The sequence below is a fragment of the Seriola lalandi genome, unplaced genomic scaffold, assembly GCF_002814215.2.
Source record: "Seriola lalandi dorsalis isolate HSWRI2012SDOR001 ecotype SW California unplaced genomic scaffold, Sedor1 jcf7180002054893, whole genome shotgun sequence".
NCBI lineage: Eukaryota > Metazoa > Chordata > Actinopteri > Carangiformes > Carangidae > Seriola > Seriola lalandi.
The window spans coordinates 617,110-637,161 of NW_019525445.1; the positions used below are offsets into that span (position 1 = coordinate 617,110).

At 41.1% G+C, this 20,052-nt stretch overlaps 1 protein-coding gene across 1 annotated transcript in view; it reads left to right on the forward strand.

Annotated features, from left to right (window-relative positions):
* The window catches only part of nsg2 (neuronal vesicle trafficking associated 2), a 39,493-nt gene that overhangs the window by 6,704 nt on the left and 12,737 nt on the right, over nt 1-20,052 (forward strand). The window contains exon 3 of the mRNA XM_023429354.2: nt 6,246-6,356. Coding sequence (XP_023285122.1) covers nt 6,246-6,356 — 111 coding nt within the window. The remainder of the gene's footprint in view (nt 1-6,245; nt 6,357-20,052) is intronic.

Here is a 20,052-nt window from a genome sequence, read left to right on the forward strand (position 1 = left end):
TTTTTTTTCTCTCCTCAGTTCCTTTGGCGTAGCTTTTATGTCTCATTCATTCTTTACGGCTGTGTTTTCTTATCCTCATAAATTAGGGAGGAATTCCTGGGAGCAGGAAGCCGCAGTCAACTTGTTATATCAGTAATGGACCGTTGAATAATTTCTCATGTGTTCTGATGATGTGAGGCCACATAACGAGATGAACCATCCAAGTTTAATCTGACAAATCACCACTAATTATACATAACCTCTGAGTGGCTGTGCACAGAGTAGCTGTGACTTCTGAGGACAAACCAAATGTCTTAACTTGTGTATGAGAGCTCCTGTTAGCTCCTAAGATGCAGATGTCTGTTTTTGTGTAGTCATTCATATTAATTTTACATACCCTAGTTCAGTCAAAACCATAGGTCAGCATAATTAATGATTATTTATTTATTTATTTATATATTATTTAATATTATTATTTGCTTGTTTTAGCTCCATTATAAAGGAAAGTACTATCTACCGTCGAAATAAGCACAAACCATTCCGTTTATATTTTTTACAAGTTGTACGAAACAGAAGCGGAAATTGTTTCTCTGTATTTAAAGTAAGAAAAAAAAAATCCCAACAGGAACAAGCATGTGGAACCATTTTGCACCATCAATATAGTCACTGTAGCCTTATTTCATACTGTACTCTTGCAGCCACACACTATACAGTATACTCTGTAATACAATGGCATTTCATTGCTGCCTGTTGGTTGTAGGACTCAGGATTTAAAGGCCTGCTGGTTTTCATCTTAGCTGTGTAAACAGAAATTGATTTACACCTCTGATGCCAGGGGAGTGTAAATAACTGCTTGTACTTACCTGGATTAAGGAACAACCAGTGGTGCAACAGTAGGTTTCGGGAACAGCCCAATGATGGAAGTGAGAGCTTTTTCTTAATATTCTATATTAATGAAGCAATTGACGACATGTATGTAGAAGGTGTTGCTCCTCGTGATGAACCCAAAGAAGATTACCACCCAACTCGTCCCTACAGCTCCATGGAGATTTTTAGCGTCTTTCAGCTCATTGTTTTGGTTCTCCGGCCCGCAGCTTTATTCTTCATTTATCATCATTTCCAGATTTTCAGAAAAATGTAAAGCTGACAGGAAACCTTATAACATTAATGTGGCAAGCTGGCAACATCTGGAGGTAACACTTCTAATCTACAGATATTGAGCCGTCCCGTGTTTTCTTGTAAAATGCCCGGTGCAATCGGTAACACTGGTGATTATTATTAGTTTATCTCCACACTGTGGCATCCCTAGTGGCCAGAAACATGACACCACACTCCATGACTGCTGGGTGTATAAATAGGCCACTGCTAGCTAACAGGTTTGCCTTTCACAACATAAAATGCCAGTATTAAGTTCACAGTTTATTTTCGCTACCCCCAAGAGGCCATAAAAACATTACTGCAGGTTTAAAAATACAAAGATATAATGTTCAATGAGGTGTGCATGCGGCTTATTGTTTATTATTACATCCTCTGAAATGGTTTTATTTTATAAGAAAAGGTTTTTTGGAAATTGTTTCTAACCAGATACATATAACCACAGGATTCTTATTTTAGAATCATTTCACACATTTGAGCTCTGTATCTGCCGGGCTGTCTAATTCATCTAAACACTAAAAGAGGAGCTCATTAAACATTTATCACCTTTGACTTTACCCTGTTAGAACTCATGTTGTATTAGTACAACTCCAAGGATGGACCTCCTTTGCTTCTTAAATGGATCTCATTCACTTTTCTATTCACAAGGAAACACTGCACGTGAAGAGAAATGTCTGCACACACCGAAAATTCACCAAAGACCGACTCTCCCGCAGCTCAGTCTTTGGGGATGAAAGATGAAACAGAAATCATGGTGATAACAGGTTTGAGGAATAACATAGTGGTGCAGACGGGGAGGGAAGAAAAGTTCTGACAGCTTTTCCATAGGGAATATCAAATCCAAAAAAATACTATGATTGGAGAAGAAAAAAAAAGATTGAGAGACACAAAGAAGAAGTGGCTGGCTGAGTTTGACAAGCTAAAACCATCTTTTCTGAAATGTACCATTTTATTTGTTACTCATTCATTTGAAAACTTAAAAAAAAGCTCTAAAGTGCAGCTCTTAAGAACATACAGATCTTGTTGACTTCAGAAACATCAAGCATGGCATTTTGTGGCCGCAGCTTCATTGCAGATCTAAAAGTGACACTGTGTCAATCATGGAGTTATTAAAAAAGGTCACAGTGGATCAAAACGTGGCCATAAAATAAACGTGGCTAATTGAACATTTGTAAATAGATTCTCACTGTGCGTCTGTATGTGCTGGAATCATTTCCCTGCCTGTTACTGATGTAGAAACTGTCGGTTAGTCTTGTTAACAAATTTAAAGGTCACTGTAAGTGAAGAAGTTTCAATTATAGCAGAGCTAAAGCCATGCTACCATCCGCGCGTGGCTGCAATGCGTCAGCCAATCACCAAACATATGGTCAGTTACCAATACAATACTTAATGGTTCCCACTAGTGCTTAAATGTAGGTACAGTTAAAAAAAGAAAAATACCATGAGGAATGAGGGAGTAAAAACTGGACTTTTTAGAGGACAGGAGAAAATGTATTTCACAGTTAGTAAATGCTGCCAAAACTGCCCAAGCGCAGTTAGTTAATGAAGGAGCTTTGGGAAAATCTCAAAACGCGACAACGGGCACTCATCAGTAGTAGCTTTTGGTTAGTAAGCTTGAAGAATCTTGGAATAGTAGGGATTTGTCAGTCATTTATGGAGTAGAGCAGTGGTTCTCAAACTTTTTCTGGCATGCCCGAGACGCTACTAATTATGAGAGGAGCAGGGAAAAGTGCGGTGATGTAGTATAAGGAGAGACAAAGTCCACGTCGGGAGGAGGCTGTGGTGGATAGATGGGTCAACAAAGCACTGGAATATGACAAAGGAGAGTGGTGTTCGATTTCCATGTGAAACCAGCAGTTTCTGCTGTTTCTATTATCCACGAGCGTTCGAAAAAGTTAACCACGTTGTTGTTAGTATTGTAACCATGACAACAAAGATCTTCTAATGTTGAGGAAGTACTTATTTTAACCTGAATAACCATCTTCTCCTAATCCTAACCAAGTAGTTTAAGTGCCTGAATTTATCCAAGCCTATTCTTGTAACCATGGCGACGAAGTTAGGTATGCTGCTGTTGGTACAGTCCACTTGTTTATTATTGTAACCAACCCAGAAGACACTCCTATGGATCGTATCAGAGGGTTGAAAAAAAAACGACCTCTATGGTTGTTCAAGTGGGAGGACTTGTTGGATGCCCCCCCCCCTTAAAATAGATGAGGCATGGATAGGAAAAGCAACAAATAAAATCTTTGTGAAATTGTAGTAAACATTTCAGCACGATAGTATGAGCGAGGTTTTGTTTGTTTATTCGCCCACATAAATCATATTCATTCCAATTAGTTTCACTCCATATTTTCTCCCTGGTCATCCAGAGAATGATTGTAAGTATAAGCAGCAAACATTAGGTATTTTATTGGTACCTAAAGTCATTAAGGTTTATCCTCTGCAGACCACGAATGCCTGCACAAAATGTCATGTCACAAAGCCACAAGGCTACTTTTGCTGAAAACTAAACTACACATTACACACTAATAGATCCTTAAGAGAAATTACAAATGAAAAATGAGATGCTACCTCTATGGAGTAATAAGTAAGCAAGTTGTAATTATATCTTCGTTCATCCTGTCATAACTGTTCATGGCTGCATCATTTAATATTTTTTTTTACATCAAGCTTTGTCAAACTAGATTTTATTGTTCATGAATTGATGATTTACCAGAGAGTATTTGGACCTGTCTAATCAGAGAAGGAGGCACTGTGTTCACTAGATTTTGCTCATAGCTAACGGGCTGTGTAAATGAGGCAGCGTTGATTGATAGCCACTTCATTAGTTAATATGAAATAAAGGAGCGAGAGGTAGAGTAATGAAGCCAAGTGAAGCGCTGGAGTGTTTGAACCTAGAGGCTGTGAACACGTTATTGTGAAATGATTCAGAGAATGAGAAAGTTGAGGCAAAATTGAGACATTAGTTATGAGACGTATGACAAGACTGACGTATGGTGGTGCTGCGCTGAAAAGCCTAGAGGCTCAGGAGCCTCAGGGGTCCAATCAAATGCCCTGTATTCAGTACACCTACTGCGGCCTTCAACTCCTTCTAGGGGCCAATTGACAGCTTTGTTATTCAGATAGTGGAGCCAGTTTGTGTGCACAGCAGTTTCGGGCTTTGTCTCAAAGTGACGGAGAGCTGCTCAGAAGCAGCGCAATTAGCCACAAGGACACTTAGACATTGTTCTCTTTCTCTCCATTCACCTCTCCTCTGCCTTGTCATTTGCACACCTCTCTCTGTGTCTGTCACATCCCCCGGTGCGGCATTAATATACAGTGAATGCACAAAACTTCAGGGACACTTTCTCCTTTCAGTAAGTAAAGTGCTGAGGTGAAACCTGGTTAACGGTGTTCTTTTTGGCCATTTAAGTCATTAACACAAAAGAAGAGACGCTGAAGCAGAGAACAAAAGTTAATGAGGAGATATTGTTCAGTATACATATGGAAAAAAATTGATAGGAAAAAAAATGTATTCCACAGGTGAAGTGAGGTTGAGAAGTGATGAGGGAGGAATTTATGCGCGGTTTCAGTTTAATATAGATTTTATGTGCAGACACATCAGCTGCACCAGAACGTGAGGAAAGTTTGTTTTTTTTCAAGCAAAGAGGTTTTAAAAACATTCAGGTGAGACAACACAGGTACAATCTTACGAGCTTATAGTGATTATAATAATAACTTTATATAGTATCTATCTATATATAGATAATTCAGCTTTATTAAGACTTCTCTTTCCATAGTGTATCAGTAATGATAACAAGTACCTGTAAGTAACTAAACCCATCAAATAAATGTAATGTAGTAAGTTTAGCCTCAACTGCAAAACTAAAACTGGCATTATCATTTAGAGGAGTTGACACCTTGCTCAAGGGAACCTCAGCAGTATAGTTTCTAAATTAATACAGAAATCTCACCCACTCTCCCCACCTACTGTTTTTGAACCGGTGCCTTTCAAACAGTGGAAAGTTGAAAAGTAGACAAATCTAAGAGTTTAGTTTAAGAGTTGAACTCCGTCTCTTTCCCCTGAGTACCTCTCCACCAGACTCCTGTATTTTGACCGCAGCTCTAAACCTGTTTGCTTGAGGAGTGTTAGACTGACAGTACTGGGGCAAGCCTGCACTACCATGACTCTTTTTTTCCCCTTCTAGCTGCCAGCCCGAAGCACAGTGTTTTCCCTTCAGACTGAGGGTATTGGATTGTGGGCACCAGACCTTATTAACATACAGTGGAGCCCTAGCAGATGCCTGGCACCAGCGTCTGCTGGATGGTCTCTGGCTGTGTTGGGTGTGCTATAATAATATATATAATAAAATATAATAATAGAAGTCCATGAATTCACTGCTATTACTGTGTAGCATGATATGTGTGCCATCTGTGTTCTTTCATTTTTTCCAAATTCAGTATCTGTTAACAACCTCTGCTCTCATCCATCTCTCTCTCCCTACTTACACCTCTGGGTATTGAGCTCTGCACTTGTCTCAATCTTTCTTTTTAAAATTACTTTTTTATGACACTTGTGCTTTATTAGAATATATACTGTGGAACGGTGTCTGAGCTCCTGATGCACTTCTAGTGTCTTATCAGGCTCAGGAACCTTTTGGCTGTACATATCCAATTTTTAGAGGTAGCAATAAACACATTTTATTCTGTATTTAAACAACACACAAAGGAATATCTGTAAATATAAAACCTTATGCACTAATGATGGCTATATTTCCAAGGTAATACTTTTGTACTTTTGAACTCAGAGGACACACAGAGTTCTCTGAAACTTTGTCCTTTCAGTTCTATACCTCCAGTTATAACATAGTAAAAGGTCTCAGTTAGAGGAAGATGCGAGAAAATATAGATGACATCATGAAGTGAAGGTTGTGATTGGGCCTCAGATGTGTGTTCATGCACCATAGCATAGTGTCTTGAGCGTAATGTTCTCAATTATTTATGTGCTTCTGCATCTTGTTATCTACGTCTTTAACTTGACTTGACTGTTTCACCAGTGCACCAGTCCATCCATCAGTGCCTGTAGCATCCCTCAGTATTTAACGGCTTCAACGGTTTCTCTCTCCTCCAAGGTGGTGGTGAAAACTCGCACAGAGTACCAGACAGAGAAGAAGAGGCTGAAGGTTCCCAAGGTGGAGGAGTTCACCATCAGCTTTACTGACGGGGTGTCTGAGAGACTTAAGGTAAGAATGAGGGAATCTGGGAACTTGTAATGAATAAAAAAACCAAAAAAAAAACATGCTGTTCTTGATTATCATGATCACCTGTGATGCACATCTTTGTGTGTGTACTGAGCTAATTTTTTGTCATCATCGCTCTTGATTAGAAGCAGGATATTTATTCATCTGACATTTCCTCGCTTGGCTTACCAGACTGAAGTCAGTGTGACCAGGTTGGACTGACAGTTTGGTTTAGAAATACACCTGCAGTTCATTCAGTTCACTATGTAAATACTCAGGAAGTAGAGATGGGAGCAGAGCTGCAGACGAACAAATGGAAGAATTGGTAATAATATCCACATCTTATGCAGACCTGAACATCATGCTCCGTCTGTTTCTCACACATATGCATAATCAAGCTTGCAAGCACACACACACCCTTCTCCGGTGATGGAAAATAACCAAGTAAATTTACTCAAGAACTGTATTGAAGTAAAATTTCGATGTATATTGAACTTATAATGCTTATAAAATACAACACATTGGTAAAAGGTTTCCAGGCTCTTGGCTTGGGACCCCTTACAAAATCTTATCTTTCTGGGGCCCTTTGCCACATGTCAGATGTCTATGTGTTGTTAGCAGTTCCACCGAAGACAGATTTCCCCTCCAAACTTCTCAAATGGTTTCTTGTAATTAACTATTTGAGGCACATATCATCCAGCATTTCACCGAAAAAGCAAAGAGTATAGAAAAAAAAGCAAACAGATGTGTGCAGAAGAACTTTGTTTTTCTACTTTCCTCTCCCAATCATCATATCATGACCTCTCAGATTTATCTGGTGACCCCTAAGAAAGGGTGTGAGCCCTTGGTTGAAATCCTACTGAGCAAGTCTACCTGATTGTATCTAAAGGTGCAGACAAACATTACGACTGTTGAATTGGACTGGGTCTGTTCCAGTCTGGATCAGCTGGTGTTTAGAGTCGGCTGATAAAATCATTTCATGTGTGATATGTCAAGATTGTAATCTTAAGTCCCCAGGTCCAGTTGCTTTCATTTGTTTTTGTGTGTGTGTGTGTGTGTGTGTGTGTGTGTGTGTGTGTGTGTGTGTGTGTGTGTGTGTGTGTGTGTCGCACAATGGAGACGCACTGGTAAACAAAACTTATCAGCGCAAATGTCACTGCATATAAACAGTGCAAGCAGCTGGTTGTCATCCATGTTCGTTTCGGTACAAGAACACGCGAAAACTGGCGTCCTCGCAGGTAATTGCAGTTTGGTCTACCACCAGAGCCCCAGCCATTACTGACCGGTCGTTCCATGTGTTGTCCAGTGCATTTACTCAGTTCTGACAGTTAAAGACTGAAAAAGATGTGTTACAACTCGGTGAAACAATCTGTGTGTGTATGGTTTGTCTTGTCTTTCTGGGTTCTGGCCATACTTCTGGTTTGTTCAAGCTTAAAGTGGATAAAGCAGCTTCACCTCAACCAGCTGCAGTACAACAGTAAAATGCTGCGTACACACTGTCGCATTAGCATAAATAATCTAAGAATGTCACATAGAATAATATATATATATATTTATACAGCTACGGGGGCCGTTTTACTGTAGAAAAAGTATTTATACAGGACTTTTACTTGTAATGGAGTATTTTGTACGTTGTTATATTGGTACTGTTACTTGATTAAAGAGGCTGAGAACTTCTTCCACCACTGCACTTCCCCAGCATGGGTTAGGACAGGTGACTTCAGCTGTGAGTGTGAATCACAGAGTTACCGTTCCAACAACATCTACATCACCCAGGCGCTGTCTGCTCCATTCATCTGTCGTTAGGGGAGACCAAAGAGAACCCACGTTGTCATGGCAGCAAAGAAAACCTCCCTCCATGGCAACCCTGACAGAGACAGAGGGAGAGGAGAGACAGTGAGCACTGTGCAAGCAGAGGTGTGCAAATGTCTCAGTGTGGGTGTGTGTATGTGTGTGTGTGTGTGTGTGTGTGTGTGTGTGTACATGAGAGGTGTAACACTGGCCTGAAAGGTCCTTGAAAGCCGAGGAGAGCAGAATTAGATATCGGACACCCAAAGAGGCTGTGAAATTGTCAGGATGAGACAGTGTGGTCACACACACACACACACACACACACGCACACACACACACACACACACACGCACACACACTCACACATGTTTCACACACTGCTACACTGAAGCAGTTTCAGGGTATTACTGCCAAGGTTAAGTGGAAAACCGCATCACCTGGGCCTCTCCAGCACTCGAAAGCGATGCGATGAGCTCGGTGTCTTGGAAACGGCAGCATTGCTGGACAAGCATGTCAGGAATCCTGTGTGTAGAGAAAATGTGTGTTTTGTCCATGAAGTTGACTGAGTCCAGCTGAGCTCTGGAGTCCCCTATTGATTTTTCAACTACAGTCGTGTAAAGGGGAGCAAGTGTTCCAGTCTTCTATGAGCTGTATTTGGAAAGATACAGGTTAAACAGGGAGAGGCGTCGGCAATATGAACAAAACCACAGTATATGTGACACAGGTCTACTGTTTTTGTGAAACCACATTATTGATATACATATATATAATGATATAAGACATCAATTGAGAACATGAAGATAACCAGATAGGAATGCATATTTTTCATTAATATAATGAATTAAAGCCATGCACAATCCAGGTACCTCATCACACTGATGCAGAAAACTATACAATATCAATCAGTCATTACTGCCTAATGACTGATTGTCAGTGTTGCCGACAATGGCCTAACACAATAAGATATTAAGGGGAGCAACATCTCTAACGGTTGATCAGTTTCCAGAAACTGCATTTGAAACAAATGCAAAGAGGAAAGAAGAGGGAAAAACACACACACACACACACACACACACATTTCCAGTGTCAGATAAGGGGATGTCTGTGTCGACCACTTTCCAGACGCCACAATCTGACATTCACGTTGTGATCGGCCTGACAGGTGTTTTAAGGATTTGCGGATGTGTGACACTCACAGCAGTGGAAGCAAATCAGGACACAGTGCCGACACTCTGCCCAACAGCAGCGCTGAGTTGCAATGCTGCTTATCAGAGTTGTCCAAAATATTGCCGCAGACTTTACAGCCGTGTCTGGTTTGCCACACCCCATCACCTTTTGTTAGGCAGAAATGCATTTCAGTCTGTGTGATTTTTGTGCGATGTCGGTTGGTTTTGGGGTGCTCAACTGAGCCGCTCGCTCTGCTTGACTGACAGAGCTGATTCTGCAGGCACACAGGCATGTCCGCACACACACACACACACACACACACACACACACAGACAGACAGTACAGAGCGCAGCGTGCTGTGCAGTGCAGAGCAAACATTTCTGGATGAAAAGCTTGCACATCTCTTCTCTCTTCAAAGCTTTGCAGATTGTGTTGATGGATGAAGAGCTCAGAGTGTAAAATGCTCTCTAATCTGCCCTCCCTCACTGCCTTGCTCCTGCTTACTGCTCTCCATCCTTTTCTCCACTCTCCTTCCCGACCGCTGCTTTCTTTCCTCTCCTCGCATGTTTCAGCTTACTGCGTCGCTTTCTCCTTTTTTGAGTTAAACAGCTTTATTTTGAAATGCACTGCAGCTTCATTTATAAAGGCCGTGCTACATTTCAGACATTTAGCTTGCAGCTCTTTTCCACAGTGACAAAACATGGCCATGGCAGAGTTCCGGTGAATACAGAATAATCCCTCTGCAAGGAAAGCAGATAAAAAGAGGAGCAAGTGAGGAGAAGCCCAAAACAAAGAATATGAAATACAGTTATAATTTGGTGGAAGTAGGACATAAGACCTAATCTAGTTGATGATGTGAGCTCCTTCCCTCCTGCTCCCTCGTTCTCCCTCTATATCATCCCTCACAACCCGCCTCCACCCTTCTCTATTTCCCAAAGATTCCTCCCTCTAGACCAGGTTCATGTGTCATCGCTTCCCGTGTCCCCGTCCCCTCCCTCGTTCCTCCCTCCTACTCTTCTTCCCATCCCTCGCTGCCTGTCTCGTACCCTACCTCCCTCCCCTCCCTTCCCCCCCGTCTTTCTGATTTCTCCCAGCAGACCTGAGCCGCAGCGTATTCCCTGTAGTTGTTTTGTTCTGTGAACAAACCGAGGAGGGCACGTTTCACCGCTCATTAGGAAGCTCAAGTAAAGCCAGACTTCAAGGCCCCGGATTTCACTGCATGTCGCGCAAACTCAACCAGGAGAGGTCTCAGATGGATGGAGGAGGAAGAGGAGAGGGAAAGAGGAGGAAGAGACTTGTCCTTAGATACAGTGACTGAGCTGATATTATCATAAGAGTTTATTATATTTCAGCTGATAAAACATAAAACATAGGGCAGAAATGCTCAAAATGATTTGAAAAGGAGTGATTAGACTTCAGTCTGTTGACATAAATAATAGAAAAAATAGAGGGGAGCAAAATGAGTTAAGCATTTTAATTAAAAAAAATGTATTAAATGTCATAGTACAGTCTTCCCACACCACACACTACTTTTTGTTTCCTACATTTAATGTTCATTATAGTTCAGTTAAATTCACAGTACAGTGACTGTTAAATTTGCTCTTATTGTTTTCATAATTTTTTTTAAAACTAAAACATAAGACAAGATGTTTATATACTATTAAGATGCAACATCAAATCTGTTCACAAAAGAGATTTTAAATACAACTGAATTGTAATGTTTTTATAATCAAGTCACAAAATGTTATTGACAATATACAGTAATCCATTTTGTCATGTTTTTCCTGCAGTTTCAGCTTGAGGCAGTTGAAGCGTTATTAATGTTTTCAGGGTTTTTTCAGGCCACTGAAAGACCTTAAGGTTAAGGCCAGAGAGACAGCAGATAAAGTATATGTTAAATCATAGATATTATGTAAAGCCATGTGTGATATAAAGATAATGTTTTTGGGGTTTCCTCATCAAATTTTTTATATTATCTGCTATGTAAAAAAAAAAGCCAATATATTGAATCTTTATCAGATGTCTGAAAACAAAAATATTGTTATCGGATTTGGCTTCAGAAACTCAGTGCTGGTCTGGCTCTAATACGAGGGATAGAGAAAGATGTTGTGTTAAGGCATATGCACTGTTTTGGTTTAAATTCAACTCACGACCTTTGCTGCAAAAGACTTGTTCTCTTTGTTTTGCATTTTTCCATCACGCTCAACTGCAGACTTTCCAATAAAAAAAAAAAACTAAAATGCCATGAAGAGCATCTCTGAAAATGAGGACTTGGAAGAGAAGAGCGGATTAGTCTGGCTCAGTGGGGCGGGGATTGAGAGATGCAGGTGTAGAGACTGATGAAGGGGAGATTTAATTCGTGTTGTCCTGCCTGGTTTTCTGGCTGGCTCGCTATCCAGAAAACATGGTGTACTTGGCCGGCTCTCGCCCAACACACACTTCAAACCTACGTGCACACTCCTACAGGACTGGCACTCTCGAATGCAAGCCAACACAAACCTCAACATGCACACACACACACACACACACATACATGCACATATACGCTGACTGCATGGCAGTGCCGTGACTGCCAAGCTGAACACGCATTGGCGCCAGCAGAAGTTAGCAGGCCTGAGCAGGTAGCGGTGGGAGAGGCTGCCATCGTCCAAAACAATTATCCCATTATTACCTCCACTTCGCCTTCAGATAAAAGCTTTGCTGCAGTCTGCCGCCTCCACAGAAGGCCTTCACTGTTTGTCAGGTTGGAGGTAATTACTGCTGTGGTTCGAAACCTCACGCAGCCTCCCGTTCCACATATTGTTCTTCCTTGTTTTGTATGGATGACTAATGGTACGCTGATTGTAGGGAGAGTTTATAGCAGTCGTCTACTCTCAGTTAAACACCCACACTGATGCTCGCACGCATGCTCACACACGCGCGCACACACACATACACACAAGTGAACAATTGGGGGAACAATTGATTTACCTTCAGCACTAGTATTATATTCTGAACCCTGTGTGCTGTTGAAGGAAGGAGAACATCAGAGGGAGGGAAAGGAGAGGGCGGATGCTTTTTTTTGCTTATGTGGAAGTGACTGCATCTGTACTCCTCTGCTGCACTCGGAGCACAGCAGGTGTTATGAAAACAGAGATGATAATGTGCCTGTACAGAGGCATCAGCTCCAACTGTGGTCATGCTCCTTTTTCTTTTTTGAATCCATACATTAGGGCTGAACGATATGCGAAAAAAATCATATTGTTATTATCTTGGCAGATATTGATATATGAGTCACGATCTCAGTCGGAATGGTGATTTTTGAATTTGATCTCCACAGAAAAACTATTTAAAAAAATGATGATGATGTAATTTTTGTTGGGTCTTAGCAACAGGCATGTTCCTTTATGTCTGGAGAATATTATTTGTAGGCCAGAGTGTCTCTGTGCCAACACAATGCTTCATTTATGGTATGTTGAGACACATTTTACCTTTATCAACAAAAAAGAATAGAAAATTGCAGCTCCTGCTATTTGGATATTCACTTGGTCATAATGTCATTTCGATTATATTTCGGTTAATTGTTCAAACCTACCACACATTTAAAAATACTGTGTATGTAAGGCTAAGTGTTTGAGTTGTTTCAACAGTTTTGCATCAGAATTGTATTTCCCAGTGCATCCAAAAGTTGCTGGGTTGTCAGCCGCAAGAGGACAGTGATGACCTCACTTTAATCAAGATACTCTTGTAAAGACAGGTCAGAACATGGTTATGTAGAAAGTGGAAAAGAAAACACGAATAAGCTGCTGATTATGCACCAGCGTCCCTCTGAGGAAGTAAACAAACAAAAGTGTTTTTGAAACCTGATTTTCACTTGGATTCTATTTGTGCTTTAAGCTGAATGCTAACATCCACATGCTAACATGCGCACAATAACAACGCTATGGCCGATTAATGGCAGGTGTAATGTTTACTGGGTTCACTCCTTTAGTTTAGCATGTTGGCATGCTATCATTTGGAATTTTGACCCGATGATCCTGATCTTGAGGTGTCAATGTATTATCTGTACCTGATTTCATGGCAATCCATCTGATAGTTGTTGAAACATTTCTTTCATAATCACAAATGTCAACCTAATGGTGGTGTTGGAGGAAAAGTCGGAGGATCACCAAAATCCTGGGGATTCATCTTCTGGGGAAACATTAATGTTTGTATAAAGTTTAATGAAATTCATCCAATATTTGTGGAGATATTTCACTCTAATGGGCAATCGCCATCGCAGTCACAAAAGATTCACAAAATAAAGAATTCCAGCACCTTTGACCTCACATTTATAGCTTTAAATAACATTGGATATGTGCTGCGTTCAAGAGAAATCTGGCAGGAAATGCAAACACTCGTTTTCCGTATGAGAGCCTATGATAAGTATACACACCGCTATATGCTTCTTGCAGGTCCTGTAGGAACATGTGCATTAAGTGAGTGCATTTACAGACAGACAACCTAAAACATATACACCTAAGGGCTGTCTATTTATTCTTTGGGTTTTCCTTCTTTTTTCCCCATATGAGCTCATTTTTACCAAGCTGACTTGAATGTAGTAATAGTCTTGCCTTATTATTATCTGCTCCTCAGCAGATGTGGTTTTGCCCAAAGGCAACTTGAAAGTAATTGGTGACAGAGGTGAGAGTTTCTTAACCTGTTCTTGGATTCAGCCTGGCAGTCTTTTTTCCCTCACACTGTCTAACTCATCGTTGTTCACCCTCTCTTCATCTTTCCTCACACCCATCCTTTCTCTCTCCTTCTCATCTTCCCTCCTTCACCTTATTCTCCTCCCTCTGATGATCTGTCCGGCTCGTGCTTTTGCTCGCCATTTTGCCTCCTTCCACCCTCTCCCTCCTCTTCTCCCTTTCTCTCGCTCTCCATTGTGTCATCACAAACCAGCAATCAGTGGCAGCATGCTCACGCTCTCTCATCATCAAACTCATTGCTGGGAAGCATTTTACAACACTTTGAACACAAACACACTCAGTTCCTGTTATAACGGCGCCAGCTCCTATTGGCTGATATTCACAGACATCTTATTGTTCCAAATTGGCTTCTGATAAAATGAACTAGCCAGATGTGTTCCGTAGATCTTACAGCCTTGGCGTGCACACACACTTGAAGTACACACAGACACATTGGGTTGCTGACTGCTCATTGTTAAATTATGAATTGGTTCAGGCTGCAGTGTTCAGCTTAGATCACAGCTGGATACGATGGTTGTATTGGCTTTATGCGAGGGAGAAAATCAGTTATCAGTGTAAAACAGACAGGAAGAGGACGGAGTTAACAGGATGAAAATCGAACACTTTGGAAATCAAAACCAGCCTAGATCAGGGCGGTGGCAGCGCGTGTTTCTTTACGCTCCACTGAACCACAAACGCACCCCTGGTTAGGTCAGTCTGCCATCCCAAAAGGCCTCGGAGCCGACTCAAGTTTGAGTCATTTGTCATCGCAAAGTGGTCCCCCGTGTCAGCTGCCTTACAAAGGCACGCTGACAGACACTTAGCCAGGCTGGACAGACAGACAGACAGACAGACAGGCAGATAACAACAGTGAAAGACACTGCCGCTGTGTGAGTGATATTTAGGATGATTTATAAGTCCAGATGGCTTCTGTTCTGCTCTACTTCTCGCCTCAGATCCCATATCAAGCAGCACCTCAAAGGACAGCGGACTTCAATCACTGTCTGCCTATCAATATCAGCAGATGTGAATACATATACATAAATCATCTCTCTCATCCGTTCGATATATAAGGAACACTTGAATAAAATTCTAACTGCACGTCCTATTTTATCTCAAAGGTCAAGGCGCAGAGGAAATCCAATTTGCAATTACAGAAAGAAGAACAATCTATCTCAGATCCCGTCTTGTTTTTATACATGAAGGTGGCTGCATCCAAACTCCATTTGTCGGACTTAATAAGTCAGTTGTCAGAGGTTGCCAAGACTACAAAGGATTTCTGACCCTGATCGATGGCCCAAAACTCATGCAATCTGACAGCATTAAATCTCTTGGCACACATTTTTCATATGCGGCCCGACTTGTTTGAATATATCAGTCAGTTTTCATCATTTTGTTTTTAAATCCACCGCACACGGCTCATCACGGCACTAATCCAATTCTGTTATTTAGATATTATTAAATAAAGTCCAAGTTTCTTTAGGTCTTAATTAATTGGCTGGAAACTGCCTGTGAATATAATTATTATCTATGTCTTTTATTTTGATAGCCAGCAGGATATCTCTGAAATGTTTTAGCATATTTCGATGAAATTTGGTTGAAAATTAGGTCATTGCCCAAGGAAAAAGTAATTAGCGTCTGGTGCTGATCCGGCAGTTTTTAAAGGATTTCTTAACAATGTGAGGCTGTGCATTTTGGACTAGAGGTAAAGACCATGATTCATGTGTGGATATTTAGCTTTTACTGAATTCAAACCAGGTTGTCCTCCCAAGAATCACCCCAGACCGACATATGTTCAAAAGGTGGTTGTGGTGGACGGTGATCATCCAAGGCATACGAATGTGAAAAGGTAATCTATTAATTGAAGCCCTGTGCAGATATGAATTCAAAGAATAAATCCCTGCTGCATCTCATCTGCTTCACGGTGTGTACTCTGGGTTCACAGCCAGCCAGTTATCTGTTCACGATAGAAATGGAGACGTAAACCAAGAAGAAAGTCAGGCTTTGATGTTTCCATGTTGAAAAATGGTAGTGAAATGAAGGAAGAAAGAAAGTGAGCGGTCAATGTGTCCCGTGTCCTCCGCTGAGTCCTTCACTCCGCTGCTGTTGTTCTGACAAGCTGAGCCATGGGAGCGATTAGGGGACGGACAGACTGTGGATGACTCGTCTGACCCTCCACTTCTCACTCCTCTGTTGCTTCCTTTCACTTTAACGTCTGTGTCCTTATCTGTGATTCACCAATCTTATGCTTCTTATGCCACTTATGCTGTCATCACTGTCCTTATTTATTATTAGTATCATGACTTGTCTTCCTGGTTTATTGTCATTACTGTAATTCAGCTTCCTCTGTCTCCCCACATGTAACTAAGGGCTCTGATAAACCACCACATGTTGACTGACAGATTTGACAGCTGGCTGCGAAATAGTTAAAAAAGAAATGGTGCAGTGACCTTCCAACTATGATCACGGCAGCTTAGAGCATCACCCCATCATTTGTTTTACCCTGAAAGCTCTGCTCTTCAAGACAAATCCCCACACTCCCCTCTCCCCACTGAATCATATCCCTCGCAAAAATCTCCCAATCTTCTCTCTCCAAGTACAAAAGCCCTTTCTATCTGTCTCCTCAACTTTTATTTCTCATATTTCTCTCATGTGTTCATTCTGTTGTAACAGCAGGATTGCCAGGTCCCATTGCTTCTGAGTTTGCCATTTCTATTGTATGCACTTCAAGTTGGATGATCCAGTAGCTGAAGCTAATTTCAGTTTTGTACTCATTGTAAATTGCTCTAGATAAGAGCATCATATAAGAACCTAAAACAATACATAATATAAAAGTATAAAAGTAATAAAACTAATGCTAAAATAGCAAGATAACACTACTGCTATTACTTTTTATGTAAATACGAAATAAGATTTTGTAAGTGCTTTAAGGGTAAAAGAGAAGATAAAGCATGTGTTAAAATGAAAATTAAACACTAAAAATTAGAGTAGTCATACAGGATAAGAAAAATTTGTCTTGTAATTTATAAATTTATAAATTTTAGGGTCTGATTTAAATTGAATTAAAATTTGGCTGTGGAAAACCTGAGAGTAAAAAAAAACACCTGTGTAACCTTAAGCAGCTTAAGATGTTTTGAAAAGAAAAAATGTGCAACTGACACTGACCTTCTGTTGATCAGTGTCAAAAAAGCCAAACAAAATATAAATTTAGTTAATGTTATAGAGCCGTAAAACAAGAACACTTTAAAGTGGGTGAATACTTAAACTAAGAATCATTAAGTAACCCATTACACACACACACACACACACACACACACACACACACACACACACACACACACAGCAGCGCTCTGCACATGGTGTAGGAACATAAAAACACCCAGGAGATTGAGAGCTGGGGAGACATTAGAGTAATGAACCTTGTATTGTGATGTAAACAACTGTTTAGAGGTGTGCTAAGTGTGTGTGTGTGTGTGTGTGTGTGTGTGTGTGTGTGTGTGTGTGTGTGTGTGTGTGTATGTGTGTATGTTAGAAGGCGGATCCCACCATTATTAATATCTCCTCTTCTGCAACATCTTCATCTAGCAGAGAAGGAGCTGATTAGCAAATCTAATGCAGATGTTAAGTTCCTCCTCAGAGACTTATTACTGATTCACAATTAGCATGTGTTTGTGTGTGTGTGTTGGTTTGTCTGTGTGTGTCTGTTTGTGTGTGTATGTGGGCGCTCATGCGTTCATATTATTGAGGATACATTTGGATTTGTGATCGTTATTGATTTGTGTTGTTCATTTTCCCGGTGCACATGTTTGATAGGTGAGAGTGCACACGAGGTTTCGCATCATACTGTATTTCAGGAAGACGTGAGTACCACTGAGTCCTTGGAGTAGGGTTTTTTCAGGGATACAGCATGAGATGATGTTTATTCATCGTGGTCATGTTTGTGCGTTTATGTCTTTGTCTCTTTCACCCTTTCTGTCACTTTGTGTTTCTGGCGTTTCAAGCCCACCTGCTATTTGATTTGGAGTCTATACCCCGAGAGCACATTCTCCTCCGAGCGGCGTCTCTAACCAATATGACAGCGTGCTCTGAAAAACCTTTGAAGTTTTGTCTCCATAGAGACCTCGCTTAATTGGGATACATTAGCATAATTAGCATCTATCTCCTGCTGAACATGCACTGTCTCAGTCGGTACAGAGCCTGTGGATTCTGCGTGCATGTGAAAGGAAGACTTTTGATGTCCTTTAATGACATGTCTTACTACAAAACAGAAGTAAAAATTCATAATGATGCCCTCTGTACACACACACACACACACACACACGGAAAATACCTTGAGTATTCCAATGCACTTCTGTTCTTCACTACAGATGGAAGCACAATACATGACATAAAGGCTGATTATCATCCTAACTTTCCCATGAAGACTGGTTTTTGAGAGCGCTGGCCTCCTGGAAAATAGGCCAAGCCGCCGCTGACAGTCAGCACGTTATCTTTTAGCGCGCTGGATTTAAATCTCTCGTGTCCCAGTGAAGAAGCATCAAGAGCGGTCGGATCCTTCAAGATTACATCAGGAATGTTTGATTCCTATAACTCGAACGGACTAATATTGGTGTGATCCTGCGGTTTAAGATGATTACAATTTGAACATTTTTCGAAACGAGATGACTGTAATCTGCAGTAAACCAGTTGTTACACACGTGTGATGCTGGTACTTTTCATGGGGCGGATTTTAAAAGTCCTCCCTAGTTTGTTTTTGGCTTGAATATCTCCCTTGTGGCTTGAGCAGAGCCCTCGCTTTGTTCCCGCTAGTCAGTACAGCGGCCAACTTGGTCGGGCTATAAAGAAAATTTCAGCAACTTACTGTGCTTTCATGGAGGAGACGCTCAAGTACGAAATGTTTGTAAGTGGTTCCCCTCTGGATGTGCACTGTCACAGAGAGGAGAGGAGTTTATATTCGTCATACCGGACAGAATCTAGTTTTAAATGACAACAGTTTCTGATGTAGTTTTCCCATGTATGTGGCACAGATGCTTTAACAGGACCAAATCTTATTGCATCCGAGTGACCTTTATATGAAAGGGTGGATCTATAATAAAATCACCTCACATACACGGACACACAGATGAGATCAGACAATGCACCTAGCCTGTTGACCTACTAGACAAAACCTCCCGCAAAGCTCTGAGGGGGACAGACCTCAGCTGACCCGAGATCAGAGGAAAATCTTGTGTTTTCTCAGGTTGACATTTTAACAGTTTGTGTTTCCATCCGAGACGCGATGCATCTCGACAGTGGAGTGTTTGTACTTTGTTGCCACACTACTGTAGCTGCGCTCGTCTCAACCGGATAGCCAGTCCTCTAGAGCCCCAAATCCCTGTACACAGTCTCCTTGACATCCCTCTGCCCTGTCTCATACACTCCGCTCTGAGGTAGCCGGCTCCCCGAACGCTCTCTGCTTTGAGAGTTGTCTTTGTTCCACTGGCTAAAAACAAAGAATCTCTGCACTGAGACGCTCCGGGAGGAAAGACAGCACACACGGTTAGCAGGCGCCACTGCAAAAAGCATTTTGGAGGAAGATCAATGAAAAAAGTGTGCTCCTCTCAAATACACCAAAGTGTCGTGCTCCATTGTGCTGCCCCCTGCTAGAAATATCATTGTAGAAAAAAGGTGTTTTTTTTTCTCTCTCTCTTGGATCTTGCTCGTGCCTGAACGCAAGTGTACAACCCAGAGGGAAATGATATTTACTTTTAATTTCACTACATTTTTACAACAGCTGCAGTTACCAGTTACCTTTCATGTTAGATTTTACATTAACAACACATATATTAGGCCTGTTGTCACATTTCAGACGTTCCACAAGAGAGATCACTCCATAAACTTTTCAGATGATTTCATTTAGATAAGTATTCACAGCCTAAATAGGTCAATTAGTATTTCATTTGAAAGAGGTAAGGATTACAGAAAAGAATCTATCATCAATAATTAAAACATCCTACCCCATTATGCATCGTGCTACCCTGCAGATTTCGGGG